The 20695-nt window shown below is 38.6% G+C and overlaps 1 protein-coding gene across 4 annotated transcripts in view; it reads left to right on the top strand.

The window, feature by feature from the left end:
- ulk2 (unc-51 like autophagy activating kinase 2) overlaps positions 1-20695 on the top strand; it is a 109808-nt gene that overhangs the window by 1474 nt on the left and 87639 nt on the right. For 3 of the 4 annotated variants that reach the window (XM_048556793.2, XM_048556794.2, XM_048556792.2), the window contains 2 exons: positions 14237-14329; positions 15287-15328. In XM_048556793.2, coding sequence (XP_048412750.1) covers positions 14237-14329; positions 15287-15328 — 135 coding nt within the window. Of the gene's footprint in view, positions 1-7633; positions 7715-14236; positions 14330-15286; positions 15329-20695 lie in introns of those variants that run through there. The other variant, XM_048556795.2, reaches the window with a different exon arrangement.

Here is a 20695-nt window from a genome sequence, read left to right as displayed (position 1 = left end):
CCTTTTTGTGTGGGATGTTAACTGTTAGCTGTGTCTGTTGCGATCGCTCGAGTGTGGTGCATTGTATCTTAGGCACAATGGATGAGCTGGACGGTGCATTTCTCGCCCCCTTCTAAAATCCAGCCACTCGTTTCATCTTAATGCACGGGAACACATTTGGTTTTTCTTCTGGATTGCGTCCAGCTTTGTTAAAATGGACGAGGTGTTTCATGGTTAAACGAAAAGCCTCTTTAACATTGGCGGTTATAGATTAGTTTGGATTATAGCTGGGCATGGTGTACTTTATGGATTGTGGAAATCGTGTATGATTTTTGTGTTTTCTGTTTGCATTTGCTGAACTTGATCTCTACTTCCTGACTGACTTTCTGTAGCATAAATGTGGAATAGCCTACATTAGTGTCTTGGTGTCTGTTTGGAGGTGTGATAGGAGCTCTGAAGTGTGCACTTGGTCGCTCCTTTCCAATTTTTCAGGGGGGTGCAAAACTATTTCCAGCAGGATAGATATCAGGGTTCCATTGATGAGTCTCAAACCGTCCTGACTTTGAGAGACGTGGGCATGGGAGATCCCTTACCCGTTGCTAAAATCTATCCATTGTCTCGGATACTTGGTATTATTTGAACCCAAATTTAGGGTGATGACTGACAGTCAGTAGTTTTCTAGTTTCTTTTTTAACCTACCATTGACTATTTTGGTGAGGATATTAAATACAAATTATTATGAAATTAAAAAGAAACTGTTACATTTTGACTTCTTTGAAGAGAACCTCAGGTGCTGGGATGTGGTTTAAGTGGTAGCCTCCGATATCTCACCAAATAATCATTCTTTTATCCTTGACAATTTTGTCAGGATAACAACAGAAATTGCTGGAGAAACTCCACATCTGTGGAGAAAGGTGGAATTGGAATTTTGAATTCACTATGATTGTTTTGAACCCAAGGAATCTGTAGTCAATTATTGTGCTACCAGTACTGCTCTAGTTTAGATATCCAGGACAGACCAGAGATTGTCCCTTTGATTCTCTGGGCCATCAATCTCTTCATGAGTGACTTCTGGTCATACAAACCCCAGGTTTATCTGTTCAAGTTGTTGGAGGTCCCTTTTTTTGTTCCCATTTTTAATTTGTTTCTACGCAGTCTGTTTCTACACAGATACCTGTTTCTAAATGTAAGACCATTAATGCTGCTATCAACTTGCGTGTTAAGCATTTTGAGAACGGTGTATGATGTCCCATCTTCAAATTTCTTTTTGTTTCGGCTTGACTAGAACAGGGATCGCAGGATCTGTACTTTTTCTTTCCTTTTGTATTGGTACACAAATCTAACGTGTTACAGACTTAGTAGGATCTGCCGATGCTGGAGAATATGAGACTACAAGGTGGAGAGCTGGATGAACGCAGCAGGTCGAGCAGCATCAGAGGAGCAGGAAAGCTTCCCTGATGCTGCTTGGCCAGCTGTGTTCATTCAGCTCTACCCCTTCTTGTCTCTAATGTGTTACCTAGCTTTGTCTAGATGGATTTTGATTTTACAGAGACACCTAATTAAACGTTTTCAATAGTGTGGTGGTTACAGAATTTGTGAAACACTAATGTGATTTTAGTAAGTTTTGTAAAATTGATATTTGAGGAAGGATCCAGTGAGTTGGTGCACCATGAACCTATGTGATTGTAGGATATTACACATGTTAAACTCCGTTGTTGTGGATGCCAAAGACAAGCAGTTGTCACTTATCAAGCCTCACGATATTGAAAATACATAAATTTTACGGAGTGCAGCCAATATATCCACGCACACAATATGTTAGATGTTTGAAGATTTAATATTGTTGTCCTTAGGTGAAGAATGTTGACCATGCCATTGGTAGAACTCTGTTTCGATTGATTTGTTTCAGAGTTGTTTTGTGTCCATTTGATTCATTACATCAGATGAATGGATGCTTAATTTAAGATGCTATCCAAAATTCAATATCCCTGACAATGTATGAGTCTACTGCACTCAAATATAACTTTGGCTTAAGTATGTATCAGCTAGATTTACATAATTCAGAGGTAAGGGTACTAACAACTGAGCCAACCTGATGTTTGTGAGGCATCTGCAGAGATTTGTCACCGTCACTTTTATTGTAAAATGAGTACTAACATTTTTATGACATGAAGGAACATTATCCACCTGTTGTATGACCTTTAAGACAAGTGAAGGGATTTATTTCATTGCAGGTCAATGCAAGGTTTCTCCTTAATAAGATGGCTCCTCTTCTTCTATCATTAAAGAACATAGAACATTACAGCGCAGTGTATCTGTCCCAATTAATCAGATAGAAACAGTTGAAGACATGGCTTGGGGCTGAGTTCCTGCTGCTACAGCCCCTGATAACTGTTCCTTTGTTCCAGTAACTTCGCAGGAATGCCACTTTTGAAAACAGAACAGGAATGATTGTAATTTTTTTTTCCTCATAGGTTCTATTTCAGTTGAGAGCATAAAATAGTGAAATAATTGACCCTGGTTTAGCTATGGTTAATTTATTGAAAGGTATTTGTTATTTTAGATCAATAACAATGCTGGTTCTCACCGCCGTCCTTGATGTTTGTGTAATCACTATCACGTCACTCAGTTTTCCTGGATAATGGATTTTTGCTCCTGAAATACAGTTCATTTGGAACTGAATGCTCTCGAGCCAAATTCCCTTTTGAGTGCTGTGTAAAAGATCTGTTGAGATTCAGGTTTCACATAGCAAGGACAAGTTTGCTTATCTGTTATCTGTCAATATTACAGTTCATTTGCAAGATCAATTTAACATTGGGACAAAGAAATGGCATTGCAGTCTTCCAGTACTGCAATGACTAGGAAGCATGATACTCTCCTTGTGCAAAATTACTCTTCTAAAATAGACTTGTTCTGTAACTCTCAGTTTGTCTTCCAATGCTATAAGAGTCCTGAATTGCTGTAGTCCTGAACTACATCAGTATACCAATATTGTGACAGTAATAACAGTCTTTGTTCAGAAAAATTAAAGTCACTTGAGTCCAGTATTCCTGGAATGGGGAGGGCTCATCAGCCATGTAACTGGGTCAGTTGAGTGAATTTGGAACAGATTCCACTGTGCGAGAAGTGAGGATCAGTGCTTCTGCATCTTTAAGAATATTCACCTTGCTTTGTTTTGATACATACAAATGTACAAATTAGGAGCAGAAATAGGCCACTTAGCCCCTTGAGCCTGCTCCACCATTCATTAAGATCATGGCTGATCTGGATACTCCACATCCCTGCCTACCCCGATAGCCTTTCACTTCCTTTCCTTAAAAAAAAGTATCTGCCTTAAAAATATTCAGAGGCTGTGCTTCCACTGACTTTTCACAAATAGAAATCCAAAGAGACACAAGCTTCTGAGGAAATAATTCTCGTCTGTCTTAAATAGGTAACCCTTATTTTTAAAAGCAACCCTTTACTTGTAGATTCTCTCACAAGAGAAATGCCCCTGTTGCATCCAGGAACCTTCAGATTCGAGTCTGTTTCAGTCCAACCACCCCTTACTTTTCTAAACTCCAGTGATTACAGGCTTATCCTGTCCAACCTTTTTTCACAAGACAGCTCTCTCATTTCCAGGTATTCCTACCGTAACTTTGTTTGAACTTTCCCACTGCATTTACATCCTTTCTGAAATACATAAACCAATACCATACAAAGCAATGCAGATGTGTTGTCACCAATGCCCAGTATATTAGAAACATCATCTTCCTACTATTGTGTTCAATTACTCTTGCAATAAATTGTAGCATTCTGCTACTTTCCTAATTATCTACAGGGACAGCAGGTGACTGAGCAATTCATATATCTTTTGTGCTCCTGGGAAGCTGCTAGGCCTGTTGTGTTCATGCAGCCCCACACTTTGTTATCATGTACTAGTATACCCAGGTCCCTCTGTATCTTTGAGCTGTACAAGTGCTCATCATTATAGATAATCTATCTTTTTATTTTTCTTGACATGTTTCATATTTTTCCACATTTGCCATATCTTTGTCCACTCACTTCACCTACCTATATCCCTTTGTGGCTTCCTTGTGTCCCCTTTACATTCCTAACGTTTTTTTTGTGTGATTAGCAAATTTGGTGAACTTAAATTCAAACCCTTTCATCCAAGTCATTCATATAAGTTGTAAAAACTTGGAGTGCCAGGACAATTCCTTAGCATACATTGTTACTTCTTCACAACCAGAATATTACCCATTTATGATTATGCGCTCTCTCCTTATAGCAACCTAATCTTCTGTTTGTGCTTACATGTTGCCCTTCTCCAGTTTTGAACTTTTATTCCCCACGATAACCTGTGAGGTACCGCATCTAAAGCTTTCTAGAAACCAGTGCATCCACCAGTTCCTCTTTATCCACAGCACATGTTACTTCAAGGAGCTCCAGTAAATATGATTTTCATTTCACAAAGCCTTGTTGACTCTGCCTGATTGCTAAATGCTCTGTTATAACGTATTTAATGTATTTTTGCACTTTCTCTGTGACAGTTGTTAAACTAACTGGCATGTGCTTCTTGCTTTCTGTCTCCCTTTTAAATAAAGAATTTATATTTGCTATTTTCCAATGTAATGGATCCTTGCCCGAATCTAGAGAAGTTCAGACAATTAAAACCATTGCATCAACTGCCTTACTAGCCAGTATTTGTAAGATTCTAGGATGAAGTACATAGGCGGTGGTGCTGGCTTGAAGGGCCGAATGGCCTACTCCTGCACCTATTGTCTATTGACCTGGGGACCTGTTAGCATGCAGCTCCAACAATTCGCTCAGTACCACTTCCCTGGTGATTATCATTTTCTTGTTCATTCTTTACCCTCCTATATGTCCAGATTTAGGCTTGTTTCTGGGATGTTACTTGTAAACACTGTAGGTGAAGATCAGTGCATAATAGCTGTTAATCTGCCATCATATTTTCTCTTATTAATTCTGCAAGCTCACAATCTCTATGACCAATGCTGACTCTGTTGACTCTTTTTCCTTTTCAAAATATCGATAGACAGGCTTTGTTTTTTGTTCTTATATTTCTAACTGCCTTTCTCTTGTATTCTAAGTTTTCTCTCTGTATTAATCTTTTGTCAGTCTTTGCTATTTTTAGACATTCTTCCAGTCTCCTAACCTGCTACCCTTTTTTTTGCACTTTTTAAAAGTTTAATGCTGTCTTAATTTTTCTCAGCCTGGGCCCTTTTGGATTTTTTTCTTGGTTGGAATGTTCTCTTTCTATATAATCTGAAATGTCTGCGCTGCTCTGTTTACCTATTCCATGACTAATTTTCGAGTTCAGTTCTGCTGTCATGCCCTCATAATTTCCCTTTATTTCAGTTCAGTCATAGACCCACCTGGCCCCCTCTCCAAGTGAATATAAAATTTAAACACTGAAATAATTAATAAATCCTATCTCATTGCAAGATGCCGAGCCTTGTAAAGCCTGCTCCCCATATAGCTCTAGCTCTGACAAACAATCCTGAAAACATTCTATGAACTCCTCTTCTATGCTGTCTTTCTTCATGTGATTTTCTAGTCTATATGTAGATTAAAATACCTCATGATTTTTGAGAGCCTTCCAGACGAGCTCCCATTATTTCTTTGTTTATATACCATCATGCTGGATAGTTTGTTAGGGACATGAGTCTCACAAGCCTTATTTTGCCTTTATCATTACAAATATCTACCAAAATGTGTCCACTTCTACCTCCCAGTTCCCTGAACTTAAACTATTCGCCATCCCTGTCCATTGTTCTAGTTCTTTAATTATCGGGCATCTACTTTTTTATTTATTCAGTGCATTGTCTCTGATATTGTGGTGATCAGTGATTTGAGAAGAAGTTAATCTGGAGAGGCTGTAATTTGAATATCAGTCTAGCATAGCTGGACTCTGCTATGGAATGTTTAATGTTTACCATCCACAGTTGGCTAATTCTCAAAGATAATGGGAACTGCAGATGCTGGAGATTCCAAGATAATAAAATGTGAGGCTGGATGAACACAGCAGGCCAAGCAGCATCTCAGGAGCACAAAAGCTGACGTTTCAGGCCTAGACCCTTCATCAGAGAGGGGGATGGGGGGAGGGAACTGGAATAAATAGGGAGAGAGGGGGAGGCGGACCGAAGATGGAGAGTAAAGAAGATAGGTGGAGAGGGTGTAGGTGGGGAGGTAGGGAGGGGATAGGTCAGTCCAGGGAAGACGGACAGGTCAAGGAGGTGGGATGAGGTTAGTAGGTAGCTGGGGGTGCGGCTTGGGGTGGGAGGAAGGGATGGGTGAGAGGAAGAACCGGTTAGGGAGGCAGAGACAGGTTGGACTGGTTTTGGGATGCAGTGGGTGGGGGGGAAGAGCTGGGCTGGTTGTGTGGTGCAGTGGGGGGAGGGGATGCACTGGGCTAATTCTCAATCCTGACTTAATACAGACTTTGTTATGGTAAATAATAATGCACTGTTTCATAGCATTGCTGAAACTTAACCTGTTATGCTACGTTAAATTGCAGTAAACTCATAGAACTGTGATTTTACAAAAGTTAATGGAATAATAATCAGAGATGACGTTTTCGATAAGCATAGTGCCCTGAAAGATGTAATCTCCATTTGAGGTATACTTCAAGTGCTGTTGGATCACACAATGAATCAATAACAATAAAAATATTGGAAGATCTCTCGGGTGGAAAAATAAAAGCCATTTAGTCTTTGGCTGCAGCCTTTTTCTTGCCCCTCATATTTAGCAAAAAAATGCCTCAGTTGTATGTATGTAGTGTGCTGGTTTATTAAGGCACACTGATTTTTAATCAGCTCTGTAGTGAGTTAAATTTCATGTATCAGGAACAACACTTTCCCACCTAAAGAAGAAAAAAAATTCAAAGGTGAGTCAGCTGAGCCCATTGGACACATTCCCCAGTGTCTAACAGTGAGAGTTTCACACAAGGGGTAGCATATAATGGGCAAAAGGAAAGACCAAATAATTGTGAAAAGTGGGGCAATTAAATGGAGACAATTTGAGTCTTGATTTTTGTTTGAACAATGCCACAATAGGTTAAGTACTAGCATTAAAAAAAACAGAATTTTAAAACAGTATTCTGTGACTCAGTTATAACTGAATGAAACAGTTGGAAGAACATTGTATTTTTTGGTGGATCAAGTAATTCTCAAGTTGTAGGATGCATCATCTACAGCATCTCCATTTCTTTAAGAATTGCTGTGATTGCATATGGGTTGGAAAATCCATTTGTTCCACTTCAAGACTTTTTAAAAAGTAAAGTGTTCTCACTTTGTATGGCAATTCATGTTGATTGAACTCATTTAGTGTGTTTAGATAAATTATATTTAATAGTTATAACTGATAATGATTCTGCTAATTCTATACTTGACCTTATGATGTGGTTTTAAAATTTCTCCTTTGTTGCATTTTGTGACCTGATATCTTAATGCCATCTGTATATTAATTTCCAATGTTGCTGACATTAGTAATATCCTGCAGTTGATTTGTGCTTCTGTGGGATGAAAACAATCCCGTCACTTGGGTATAGTACTCATTTAATAGCTCCGCTCAAAGCCGAGTTGAACTGAAGGATCTGTTTCTGTCCTGTAGAAGTCTATGACTCAATGACTAGACGAGACTCGTTTATCAAATGATTTGATGCCACACTGCGTTTCGTTTGAGACAGACTGACTGGCTCCAGTTTCCTCCCACTTCCTCCAAAGTTAAGCAGGTTAGATGGATTGCCTGTGGTAAATTGCCTGTAGTATCTAGGGGTGCGTAGGCTAAGTGGGTTAGCCGTGGTACATCTGGTTATGGGGATGAGGTGGGAGGCTGGATCCGGGTGGGATGCTCTTCGGAGGGTAAGTGTGCTGTCAGTGGGCTGAATGGCCTCTTCCTTTATATGGGGATTCTACGATCAAGGCAAAATTTAAATGAAGAATTGTCTTCAGGTTTAGACTCCAAAGTATCACTATTTTTATACTTCAGTACTGTTATTACTTGTTATTGTGGACAGACTGGGCTGTGACTTGTAATTACATTGATGAGAGCTAATCTGTCATCTTTGTGTGTTCAGGCCAATGTTGTAGTCTGGTACATTGTGTCTTCCAGATTTGTGTGTTTTAAGTCTGCCTAAGCTGCAATTTATAATGAGTATAGTGCTACTGTCTGTCATCTTTGCAAGGTTGCTCCAAGTCCTGAAGCCCTTACACTAGGTTCTATTTGATTAAGAAAATTTAAATGTTGGCAGGACTTGACTATGAACCCTCAGGCTTGGAAGTCCCTATTATAGATTTTCGAAAAGGAAATGTGCGATTGGGCAAAGTGGTGGGTTGAAGACCAAAGAGAAATTACTGCAGTATTAGAGATAATGGGAACTGCAGATGCTGGAGATTCCAAGATAATAAAATGTGAGGCTGGATGAACACAGCAGGCCAAGCAGCATCTCAGGAGCACAAAAGCTGACGTTTTGGGCCTAGACTTGGGGAAACCAAGCGGAGGCTTGGGGACCGCTTTGCAGAACACCTCCGCTCAGTTCGCAACAAACAACTGCACCTCCCAGTCGCAAACCATTTCCACTCCCCCTCCCATTCTCTTGATGACATGTCCATCATGGGCCTCCTGCACTGCCACAATGATGCCACCCGAAGGTTGCAGGAACAGCAACTCATATTCCGCCTGGGAACCCTGCAGCCATATGGTATCAATGTGGACTTCACCAGTTTCAAAATCTCCCCTTCCTCTACTGCATCCCTAAACCAGCCCAGTTCATCCCCTCCCCCCACTGCACCACACAACCAGCCCAGCTCTTCCCCCCCCCACCCACTGCATCCCAAAACCAGTCCAACCTGTCTCTGCCTCCCTAACCGGTTCTTCCTCTCACCCATCCCTTCCTCCCACCCCAAGCCGCACCCCCAGCTACCTACTAACCTCATCCCACCTCCTTGACCTGTCCGTCTTCCCTGGACTGACCTATCCCCTCCCTACCTCCCCACCTACACTCTCTCCACCTATCTTCTTTACTCTCCATCTTCGGTCCGCCTCCCCCTCTCTCCCTATTTATTCCAGTTCCCTCCCCCCATCCCCCTCTCTGATGAAGGGTCTAGGCCCGAAACGTCAGCTTTTGTGCTCCTGAGATGCTGCTTGGCCTGCTGTGTTCATCCAGCCTCACATTTTATTACTGCAGTATTGTTAGGAATACCTCCGAGAAGGGAGGAGCAAGATGGAAAGTTTGCTATTGGCCAAAAGGTTTAAGAAAGCAGATGGGCTGTATGAGTGTCTGTCTTTGTGTGTAAGTTTATGTTTTTGTCTGTTGGAGTTAAATATTGGAGGCCTTTCTTAAAATGACTTGTTTCAGTTAAGCTATTTTATCTGATTTATTCAATTATGCCTTCACTGATTCTCAAACTTTCAAAAGAATTCTTAACTTTTTTGAGGCAACTTCCAGTTTTATGTCATCTTTAAATTTGTAGTTGGTATTTCCGTGGCTTTCTGTTACATCTTAACGTTGTTTCTTGAAGTGCAAACACACAGCTTTTTTATAACATCTTAAGATTCTAATTCTGACAAATGGCCATTCTGCAAAATGTACTTTGATTTCTCTGGCTGACTTCCTGTAGGTATCAACTATTTGCTAGTGTTTTCTATGGTTCCTAGTCTGGCATTTGTTGGAGGTAGTCATGAACTGGAGCAGTGAGTGGGGCAGTTGAAGACCACGAAACTTGATCATATGCACTTGTAGAGAGGTTGATGGTTGAGGACGGGCAAGAGTGAAAGTACCTGAGTTATCACAATGGCTGTGATCAGCTAATTCCATGCAGTCAGAGCATCAGACTTGCAGGCTTTTCTAGTTTGAATATTACTGAGTAAAGGTAGAAATATCGGAATCTACTCACATTTGCCATAGAAATTCACGTGCTTTTTACACTTGCACTTGAGAACATTTTAATGTTTTGAATTATATGTGTTATTCCTTTATCAAAATTTCTGAAAAAAATGCGATCTGAATAAATAAAACAGAAATTGCTTTAAAAACTCAGCAGTTCTGGCAGTAGCTGATTAGAGAATGCAGAGTTAATGTTTCAGGTGCTGTAACCCTTCTATGCTGGATGAATGTTATCTTAAAAATCATCATTAAGGAAGAAATTAAAGATGTAGAGCACTTTCAGTTTGATCAGGTTAATTATATTTCTGCCTCTGAATACCAAGATTTGAGGATCCCAACAGGCCTTGAATATATAATCTAGAATAACTTGCAAAGTTTAGGTTGTATTATAGGTAGTATTGTCTTTTTCAAATAAGTCTTTAAATGGAACCTGTGCATTAAGTTGCTCAGATAAAACAATGAGGTGTTTTGGGGAAAAAAGTTATTCTCCAACTGTCCTGATCGACAGTCCTTCCATAATTAGTTTAATCAAAAGCAAATTAATGGTCCAGACCCGAAGTGTCAGCTTTCCATTCCTCTGCTGCCTCACCTGCTCTGTTCATCCAGCTCGACACCTTGTTATCTCAGACTCCAGCATCAGCAGCTCCTACTATCTCTTAATTAATTTTCTTCCTGTTTTTGGTCTTTGAGACGAGGTGCACGATTCTTGGTGCAATCACTCCCCTTCAGAAGTAATCCACTGTTCGTGAGGAGCTTTGTGTATTCTGGAATTAATCAGGCTGTGATCTATAAATAGATTAATTATTGCTGTTGAATTTGTCTTACACCACTGAAATGTAGAGGAATAATTGTTTTTAAAAATACTGCAGATAATGGGAAGAATGTCAAATTTATATTTAACTAAGATCTTTCAAAACCTCAGGATATCCAAAAGTGCTTTACAGGCAGTGAAATGGTTTTGAAGTGTTCTAAAGTAGGATCCACATGTACAGTTGGGCAGAATCTTGAATAGATTGATGAATTAAGTGTTTTGAGTTTAGTCTTGACTCGGTTCTGTTTTGTAGAAGGATCTAACCAGATGTGTTCACCCTGTTTCGTCCACAGTTGCTGTCTGACTTGCCATGTGTTCCCAAGGTTTTCAATTTTTGTTCAAATTCCTGTAGGGTTTTGTGCTATTGTTTACTTAGGTTCAAAACAAAAAAATGAACACTTAACTGGTTGGGTCACATTTCTGTTGTATTTAAATTTGAAATCTGGATCGTGCAAAAAGTTGGATTTTTACTTTTCCTACGTGATAATAGATCATGGTTTACAGAATCCTCAAAGTACTTTGACCATCTAGATAAGTGCAGTGGAGTTACCTTTGAATTCTGGCCTTCAAAGCATTTTCTGCTGTAGCAGAATGACATTTTACTAATTTCTTCTTTAGCCAGTAAAAATATTTTTGAATGACTACTGTTGCAATAGTAATTTTCATGTTCCTCAATGCAAACTGCTGCAGGACGGGTGCCTTATCTGAGTTTCAAACTTGGCTTTCAGGAAAGGAAGTGCAGGCTAATTTCCATTTTTCATTCTGCAGCATTGTATTGAATTCAGTTGGGATTTGGGTTTGTGCAGCATGCTGACCTTCAGGCACATATAGTGGTAAAGATGGCTCCATTTGTTGCAAATCCATATTTTGGGAGGCTCAGTCAGTTATTTCAGAGAGTGACTAAATATCCTTTTGACTGTAACTCACCCAATTCAAAAGTATCGGGAAATCTCAAAAGATTAATGTGTAAGAGTAAGAATTTAACATTGTGCAAAGAACAAGATAGCACAGGAACAGGCCTTTCAGCCCTCCAAGCCTGCACTGACACATTTTGCCCTTCCATACTAAAACCGTCTTCATTTACAGCATCCTTGATGCAGTCAGCAATTTTGAGGCATAATTTGAAATATTCTGTTGACAGGATGAAAAGAGGTTTGTACCAGTCATGAATGATAAACAGCTTTTATTTTGTTTGTGCTATCTGATTTTTAAACAGCTTGTTGGGCTCTGCTTTGTTCTGAAACATGGAATGCCACTGTATAGATCCTTTTTTGTTTAAGAGGGAGAACCTCGCATTTATATAATGCTTTTCTAGGTCACTGCATGCCTTAGCTTTTACAGACAATGAAGTACTTTTTGAAGTGTAGTAGCTGTTCTAGAAATCAAAGTAGCCAATTTGCTTTTAGAAAGCTCCCACCATCAAAAATGTGCTAATGACCACATGATCTGTTTTTGCTGAGATATTGATTGACGGAATGATATTGGCTAGGACACTGGGCTTAACTCTCCTGCTCCTCTACAAAACAATGTCATTGCACTCAAACAGGTGGATGGGACCTGTGCTTAACATTCGGTGAAAGGCATTACCTCCAGTAAGGAAGTACTGCTTTGGTGCTGAACTGGAGTGAGAGCTATGATATTGATAATTTGATGGTTTTTGTTTTGGAGGAAACAAAATTGCAGAACCCATGTCTGCCCAATTGGCAGTTACTAACCCCAAAACTCAACTAAATTGATGAGACTGATTTTGTAGATTTTTTTTGTAAATTGTGTCAACTGATTTTGAGTGCAGAGTGAGACTTGGTATATGAGACACTGCCAGTTTCATTTGTTTACTGTTTTCTGGCTTCGGACCATCTATTTCAGATTGCACAGCTGGAAGCAGGACAGATCAGTTACCTGTCTTCTAGCAGGATTTTTGTTCCCAATTCACAGCAAGATTTGATAAGTGTGATAACTTGAGTGAGGTCAGGCCATTACTGTATTAAACCTTAGTTAGACCAGACCATGGGTGGGTCTTTGGCTAATTCTAGAACTGCATTTCCTAGTCACCAACACCACTGTCTTCACCCTAACAATTTATAGAGGTTCAGCCAGACCACTCGCAAATATAAATGCACCACACAGCCAAAGCTGTGGCTGCTGCCTTGCCAATATTGCTAGGAGTCCGCACTTCGGGCCTACCAAAACAGGAACCACTACTGTCTTTGCCATGAGCCATGTAGATAACACCTTTGTCTTCTCCTTGTGTTAACCAATGTATTCTCAGGGGGGAAAAACATCTCCTGAATTTAAAGTTAATACCTGTCCACTAAAATCAGTTTGTTAAATAAAGGTTGAGTGATACCTGGTGACGTTGGGTTGTCAGGTCACTAAATTAATTTCATTTGAAATCTACAACCGAAATACTGTTGTAGCAAATTGTGTATTGTCATTTTGCAGGAAAAATGACCTCCCCTTCACATACACATCATCAAGTGGTTTCTCTAAGTAAATATTTGAGTCTGATACTTTGATTGCTTCATGGATTTACAGTTGAACATGTCAAGGAAATGAAATCTATTTCATGTAAAGTGCATTTATTATAGCAGTTTTAACAAGCAAATGATCAGATGTGCATGTTAGCTATATACCAAACCTGGTAGTCAATGTGGACATCTTTCAAACTAATAGTTATATATGCACAAATAACAGTACAAGCCTTTTTATTAATTTCTTTGTAAAACATAAAATTGGAAGGCCGTGAGCAGAGATCAAGCAGTTAATTACAGAAGGAAGAGGAGAGTGCATGAAAAAATACTCCTGTATAACATGTTGAGAGTTGGATTAATCACCACCACCTCATGGCTGAGGAATAGTCTTCAGAGAACTGAAGAATAAGTCTAATGTGAAAATGGGAGGAAGGATGAATAGTTGGTACCACAGACTTTTTTCGGCATCAAAATAACATCTGTGTAAAAACGTTACATTGAGTAGAATTTCCATGCCAAATTGCAATGTCAATATTCATTCTATGAAATTTTGTAAGAAACAAAATCGTTTTTGTTTTTGTGTTGCAGTGCTCAAAAGCTCATATCTTTTTTATTCTGTTCATATGTTCAGTGTTTAAATACTGACAAAAGCTCAGGATCTGGCTGTTATTATGTGGAGTATTAGACTGGGGTGAACAGGGTCAAAAATCACACGACACCAGGTTATTGTCCAACAGGTTTATTTGAAAACACAAGCTTTCATAGCTCAGCTCCTTCACACTACACCTGAGGAAGGAGCTGAGCTACAAAAGTTTGTGTTTTCAAATAAAGCTGATGGACTATAACCTGGTGTTGTGTGATTTTTTTTTGGTGATGTGACTGTTGGCATGTTTTTTGAATTCAGTGAGATCTATCATGCAATTTCATTAATGTTATTTGGTTCTAAGCTGTATGTATCTCAGTGAAGAAAACCAGTAATAGATCAATACTGCATTGATCAATGCTACTGTTGTTGCAGATTTTCTTAGTGATTCTGAAACTTTAATTTCTCATCTGTATTTGTGAATTATCTTGTTTATCTTTTAGAAATCAGACTGGGAGGTAGCCGTGAAATGCATAAACAAGAAAAATCTGTCAAAATCTCAAATTCTGCTTGGGAAAGAAATCAAGATATTAAAGGTACTTTATGTCCCTTTTATTTGTCACCTGATAAAATAAAAGTTGAGAAATACCCTGTCGTGCTTGGATTTTGGTTTTCTCGACTTAAAGTCGATATTCAGTTAATTAGCTGTTGTTGACCGCCCCTTTGAAACAATACTGCGCAGTGCTGTTACATTTTAGATCCTGACTCGAGTTCTAGTTTGACTCCTAGATTCTGAAACTAGATTCAAATTGGCAGGCAATAATGGACGATGCGATATGCTTTCCAAGTATGCCAGTGACGTTAATGTTTTATTTATTTGTATTGTCATGTTGGCAGTTTCATTCTTTGGACAGTACTGCCACTTGGAAATTGCATTAGATTTAAAACCAATCCCATTTGTACCTGCTGTGGCACAGCACGTGTTTGTGTTTTGATTTTCTTTCTTTTCTTATGCTTCTTTTATGAGGCACCCAATTTAAAATCAAATCTTAGGACAGTTCTTCAAATTGTTTGTTTTGTCACTTTCCAAAATACTTCCCAGTAGCAAACATATAATAAATAGGACATTAATTGCACAGAAAATGGGGATATTTAATTTGCACAGGTACCCGCTTGGTGTTTAATCTTTGTTAGCGTAACTGAGTGTGTGTTGCCTTGTTGCAACTTTGATATTCAATGACTTAATGGAAATTAAAGATTGAAGATCAATGGTTTATACCAATATAACACCTCAGAAATGGATGTAGAAGTAACCGCTGAATACTGCTCACCTTTGATCAACTCACTTTGGTTATTGTTCTGAACTATAAAAAGCAATTTGGGCAACTACATTTAAGAGATTAAATTCCTATATTTGTTATAGGCAGCACTACCTGCTCTTACTGCATTCACGTACAATTAAAGGACACTGAAGAGTAAATATTCTCAAGTTCAATGAGTTTTGCTGTAGTTTTAATACATTTCAGTTACAAATTTTGTGCTTTTCCTTTTAGGAGCTTCAACATGAGAACATCGTAGCTCTCTATGATGTTCAGGTAAGATAGTTGATTCTGGTTTGTTTTTGTCACAGTCCTAATTAATCTTTTAAAGAAAATTTATTAGAGGTATCATTTCGAGTCAACTGGCTAAATTAGTTAATATAAATGTGTCTTATGATCATCTACATCTGACTCTTGGGAACATGGTTAATTTGATTTTACAGCTGGAAGTTTAAAATAATTGAGGCGTTTATGATTGAATAGAAATATTTTCTATCGGAGGCATCTTTTTATTTTTGAGGGTGTTTTTCGCTAAATCCACTATTAACCACGTGTAGCATTATCATTGTTCAACTGCCAGGGCATGGAGTTGTGATAATATCACTTGCAGAAGGTTTATATGCAGTTTTCTACCTAATTATATTTTGTCTCTAACTTTGATCACGAGCTAAGAGGTTACCAGCATTTAACCTGTTTTTAGAAGACTGCTTGTGCTTCAGCGCACTTTTGTGCATTGCTGCTGCTATTGAAATGACACATGAGAATGCATCGTTTCTTTACAAGGAATAGTTTAAATAAATTGGGCACTAAAAACCTGAAATCGGTAGACTAAACTTCTACCTTAAGATGTATTCTGTATTATTTGCGGAGCGAAAGAACACCATTGGAACATATGTCCCATTATTAGTTATCTAGTTATTAGCATCTTGAAGAGAGAGCCCGAGGATTCCTTATGCCTTAAATTGCTGTACGGATTTCATTGCTCTGGTTTTATCATGGAAACAGTACCTCTCCCTTGGCCACCTTGAATTTCATGAAGCTGCTGCATCTGCATGTTAACTACACATTAAACTCATCACATGAAATTTTCTACTAATTAAGTGTAAGTACCCGTTTAAAGACATTGCTATATGACTGTCAATCAATGCCTTGTCTTGTGCACAGAAATTCAGTAATTAAAGGTGAAAATCCAAAGTAGCAAATTATTTTGAAGATTTTAATAAAATTTTAATCTTGTAATCCCATCAGTCTTTCTTTTCTAGTCTTTCTCTACGTTTGATTTCACATTGAAATTTGGAATTACTTGCTTGAGTGCATGTTCCTCCTCAGTACCCCACTGATTTTGTCCCTAAATTTCATTAGTTAAGGATGTAAACTATTGATCCTTCTGTTTGCCAATCTTATCACATTGTCTGTTCACACTTGCCGGACAAATTTGTTTTTGACTGGGCGCACGGTAATTGTACTTTGAGTGGAACCTCAAGCAAAAACACTTACTTCTACATCAGTATGACCAAAGTTGTCGGCAGTTTATGCTGAATATTGTTCAAAAATGCTCGTTGTTTATATTATTATTATTATTATTTTTATTATTATTATTATTATCTGATATTTTTGCACCATTTTAAAATGTATTTGAAAAAGGAAGGTAGATGTGATTAGAACTTTGGAGGCTATGGTCTTTTAGGTAGCAGTTAGATCAGTGTTATGGGCTATTAATAAATTTAGTGTGCTTTTGAGGTAGTGTTGGAAGGATTGTTTCATATTCTTTTGTTTTGATGTATTTTTAGTATGGAGAGCACACCTTCACAATATCTAAATTGTGAACCTATGCATTAGTGTTAAATAGACCTTGAGCCAATAATGTGAGTGCTTAAAAGCAAAATTAATGTATGTGGGGAGACTTGGTTTGAAGAGCCTCTTGTTCGAGAGGAATTGAAGGTCCAGATGGACAAAAACAGAAATTGCTGAGGAAACTCAGGTCTAGCTGCATTTGTGGAGAGAAAGCAGAGTTAACATTTCAGGTCTAGCGATCCTTCTTCAGACTGCTGTGCAATGTGAGTTCTGCTTTCTCTCCCTGGGTGTTGCCAGACCTGTTGAGTCTCTCCAGCAATGGTCCCAAACTATGAAACAAAACTACCTGTTATCAGTTATCGCAAATATTGCTGTTTGTGAATGCCGATCTAAAAGTGCAGCTAACCTTAAAGATCAGAAGAAGCCATATATTCGCAGAGGCTGCCTGAGCTTCAAGGGTTTCACTGTTAGTGTTGTGAAGTGCTAAACTTGGCAGTTATCCAACTTGCAGGAGATGGTAATTTGTGGCAGTTTGAGGAAAGCAATTCTTTGAACACACGTGAGCTGTACAAAACTCTAGGGTGAACCTGATAGTCTTGTCTTGTATTTTGTGTTGTTTTATCTAATTTATCAATTCAGTAGGGAAAGGTATTGTCATATAAATGTATAAATTTTGGACTTGTGTGAAGTTGCCAACTCATTGATGCCAAGAACTGCGGGTTCCCACTGGGTTAGTAGATGAAGTTTTTCACAGCAGAGTACTTTATCTGACAACAGACAGAGTTGTTTACAAAAGGTCCAAACAGTACCTGCTGTTGAGCCGCAACATCAGGTATAAAATTGACTGCGGAGGAGTCTTGCTTTGACAGCAGGCAGAAGATTAGGATTTGAAGGGAATTAAATAAAACATAATTATCTAAGCCTGTCTCCTCCTCTTTGTCAGTTGGAGATAGCATTTGTAAGGATAGAATAATGACAGAAGATCTTTTTCTTTTCTCATTCCCTCTTCAGTCCACCTAAAATAAATTGAGCAGTGATTTTGCAAAAATCAAAGTGCATGCTGGATGCCAAAGCAAAATTGTAATTCTGGTTTTACAGAAGGTAGGAATTTCAGTATTTTCCCCAGTGCTTGCTTGGTTCTCAGGCTCTGATGTAACAGAATTGTGATAAGGGAACAAAATAAAATATGCCTAAGTTGTTTAGTAGTTGATCCACTAAACTGTACTTTAGCTTAGCTATTGAGTGTTTTCTCCTGCAATTCATGCGAGCAGGTGACTAATAAAATGGAAAATTTTATTTTTCTTTTGTCCCAAGAGGAGGGTATCAAACAAAGAAACTTACTGTATGCATAAAATAGTGGATAGTCGATGCTGGAATTATTCCAATGCAGCCATCTAGTTGAGGGGATTCACTTTTTAAAATTGAATTCTAGATGACCTCTGACATCGTGCGTTGTCTGAATCTGACATGCAACTGTCATGGTCTCCTACTGTCTAGCCGCTGAAACGGAGCAGTGTCTAATCAGGGTTATCTTTTAGGGCTGCAACTCGGTCATTGTGTATGTGTGAGTGGTTTCAATAAGATTGTAGAAATCAGTCAGTGACAAGTTATCGGGAGACACAATTGTGTAGGTTGTTAAAACAAAGCTACCAAGCATTGGAGGGACCTGCTTTTTAAAAATAATGGAAGGACTAGAGTTCTATGCTTCATGCATGTTTTGATTTTATTTGAAGTGTAATGTGTGCACACTGGTTGTGAAACGATTTTTAATACATGTTAGCAGATTCCATGTGTTCATAGGTCTGCTCAGATCCTCCCTGAGGGGTAGTGGCTGAAAGTGGATGCTGATATCAGTTGAAGGCCATTGTTGTTGGAAGCTACAGTTGCTGGGGACCTCAATTTCTAAACCCAGCCCGGTCCCAGTTAACTTAATCAAATAGAGCAGCAAGCTGCAGGACCTACTTCTCATTTTGTAGACAAGTTTTTGGGAAAACAAAGATTTATGGAGGATTTTTATTTACTTCCACAACTCTGTTTCTAGAATTTGGTTCACCCACAGTGCAAAATCTTGCTCCTGGATTGAAGCAGTGATGTTGTTCATTGTTGTAGATGTAATTAAAGTGGAGTTCAAAAATAAACTGTATCCTCCAATTTTTCAAAACTCAGTTCATAAATATTTTGATGTTACAGATGCACAGTGGAATTTCAAGTGCAGAGAGGGATTTGGATGTTCTAGTACATGAGTCATAGAATGCTAGTCTATATGTGCAGCGTTCAACCAAGAATTCTAATGAAGTTCTATCCTTTATAATTTGACTCATTAAACATAAAAGTCAGGATGTTGTGCTTCAGCTGTAGAGAGCATTTCTGAAACCATATTTTGAATACTGTGTTCAGTTTTGGTCTCCTTTTTTGGAGATTCAGAAGGTGTTTACTAAAATGATGCATGGTATAAGAGGTTAGATTGAACAGACTGTGCTTGTTTCCACAGGAGAGTAGAATGTTGAGAGGTGACTTGATTGATGTATATGGGAGTATATAAGATCCTCAATAATCTTGACAAGGTGGATGTGGCAAGGACCTTTCCTGTTGGAGATCAGTCCAGATCTTGGGGACACTATTTTGAAATTGAGGGTCATTTATTTAGGACCAAGATGAGGAAAGAAGTTATCATGTTGGGTTATGCAAGTTAGGAACGGTCACTCAAAGCAGTGGAGGTTGAGTGAGGGATCATTAAATAATTTAAACTGTAAGCTGCTTTCTTGTTAGGCAAAATTATCTGGGACAGAAGGTAAAGTGGGGATTTGAAACACAAACAGATCAGTCATGATTTTATTAAATGGTGGAACAGGCTTGAAGGGTGAACAATCTACTTCTCCTGTTTTGTATATTTGTATGGTTTTTTCAATCACTTCTGTATAATGCAGAAGTGGAGCTGGTGTACAAAGGTAAAGTCACCATAAAATCCCAGAGAACCATAGAGCTGTGCTTTCATTAGAGACGAACAGCTGATGGTGAGTTTAACGTGCAGGTTACCACTCCTCGGGCAAGGAGCAAGGTTGAGAAAGTGGGTCCTTTATAGTGACCTTTCTTGGTGTGGGAATTGAACCTGTGCTGTTGGTGTTACTCTGCATTATAAATCAGCTGTCCAGCCAATTAAGCTAACAGACTTCCAGTAGTACAAGCATATTGTTTCCTTTCTTCTGCAGTGTTTTTCAAACATGTTGCTCTCAGCTAAACAGTTGAGCTCTTTTCATTCAACAGGCTCACATTTCAACTCTGGTCAGAATCAGTTTGTTTTCTTCATGATCTTGCTTTATGAAATTTGACTTTATTTTTTGTGGTCGTTTTTATTTTCATATATTTGCATACCCCAACTGACAGACAAGTAAAAAGGTTCTGAGTTACAAATGTTTTCTGAAATATTAGATAAGAATTTGGTTTTGTCTTAGAACAATACAGCGCAGAACAGGCCCTTTGGCCTCTTTTTGGTAAATAATGGTAACGTTACAGACGCATCATCCAGTTCATGCAGGGTTCAGAAACCAAATAGATTTGAAATTGGTGGAAAATAAATTGTATAATTGAATTCATAGTAACTTTTCATCTGTTTTGGTGCAAAGGTTTTCAAAACGGCTTCTATGAGGTTATTTTAGGAGGTTACTCAATACAAAAATGTACAAATTTAGAAAATAAGAATAGGAGTCAGCCATTCAGCTCTTCAAGCTTGCTCGTTATGGTCATGACTGATCATCCAACTCAGCCTGTTTCTGCTTTCCCCCCTCCCCACATCCTTTGATGTCTTAAGACCCAAGTGCTATATTCAACTCCACTCTTTGGGATTTGGAC

The sequence above is a fragment of the Stegostoma tigrinum genome, chromosome 27, assembly GCF_030684315.1.
Source record: "Stegostoma tigrinum isolate sSteTig4 chromosome 27, sSteTig4.hap1, whole genome shotgun sequence".
NCBI classification, from domain to species: Eukaryota; Metazoa; Chordata; class Chondrichthyes; order Orectolobiformes; family Stegostomatidae; genus Stegostoma; species Stegostoma tigrinum.
This window is presented reverse-complemented; position numbering and strand designations above follow the sequence as displayed.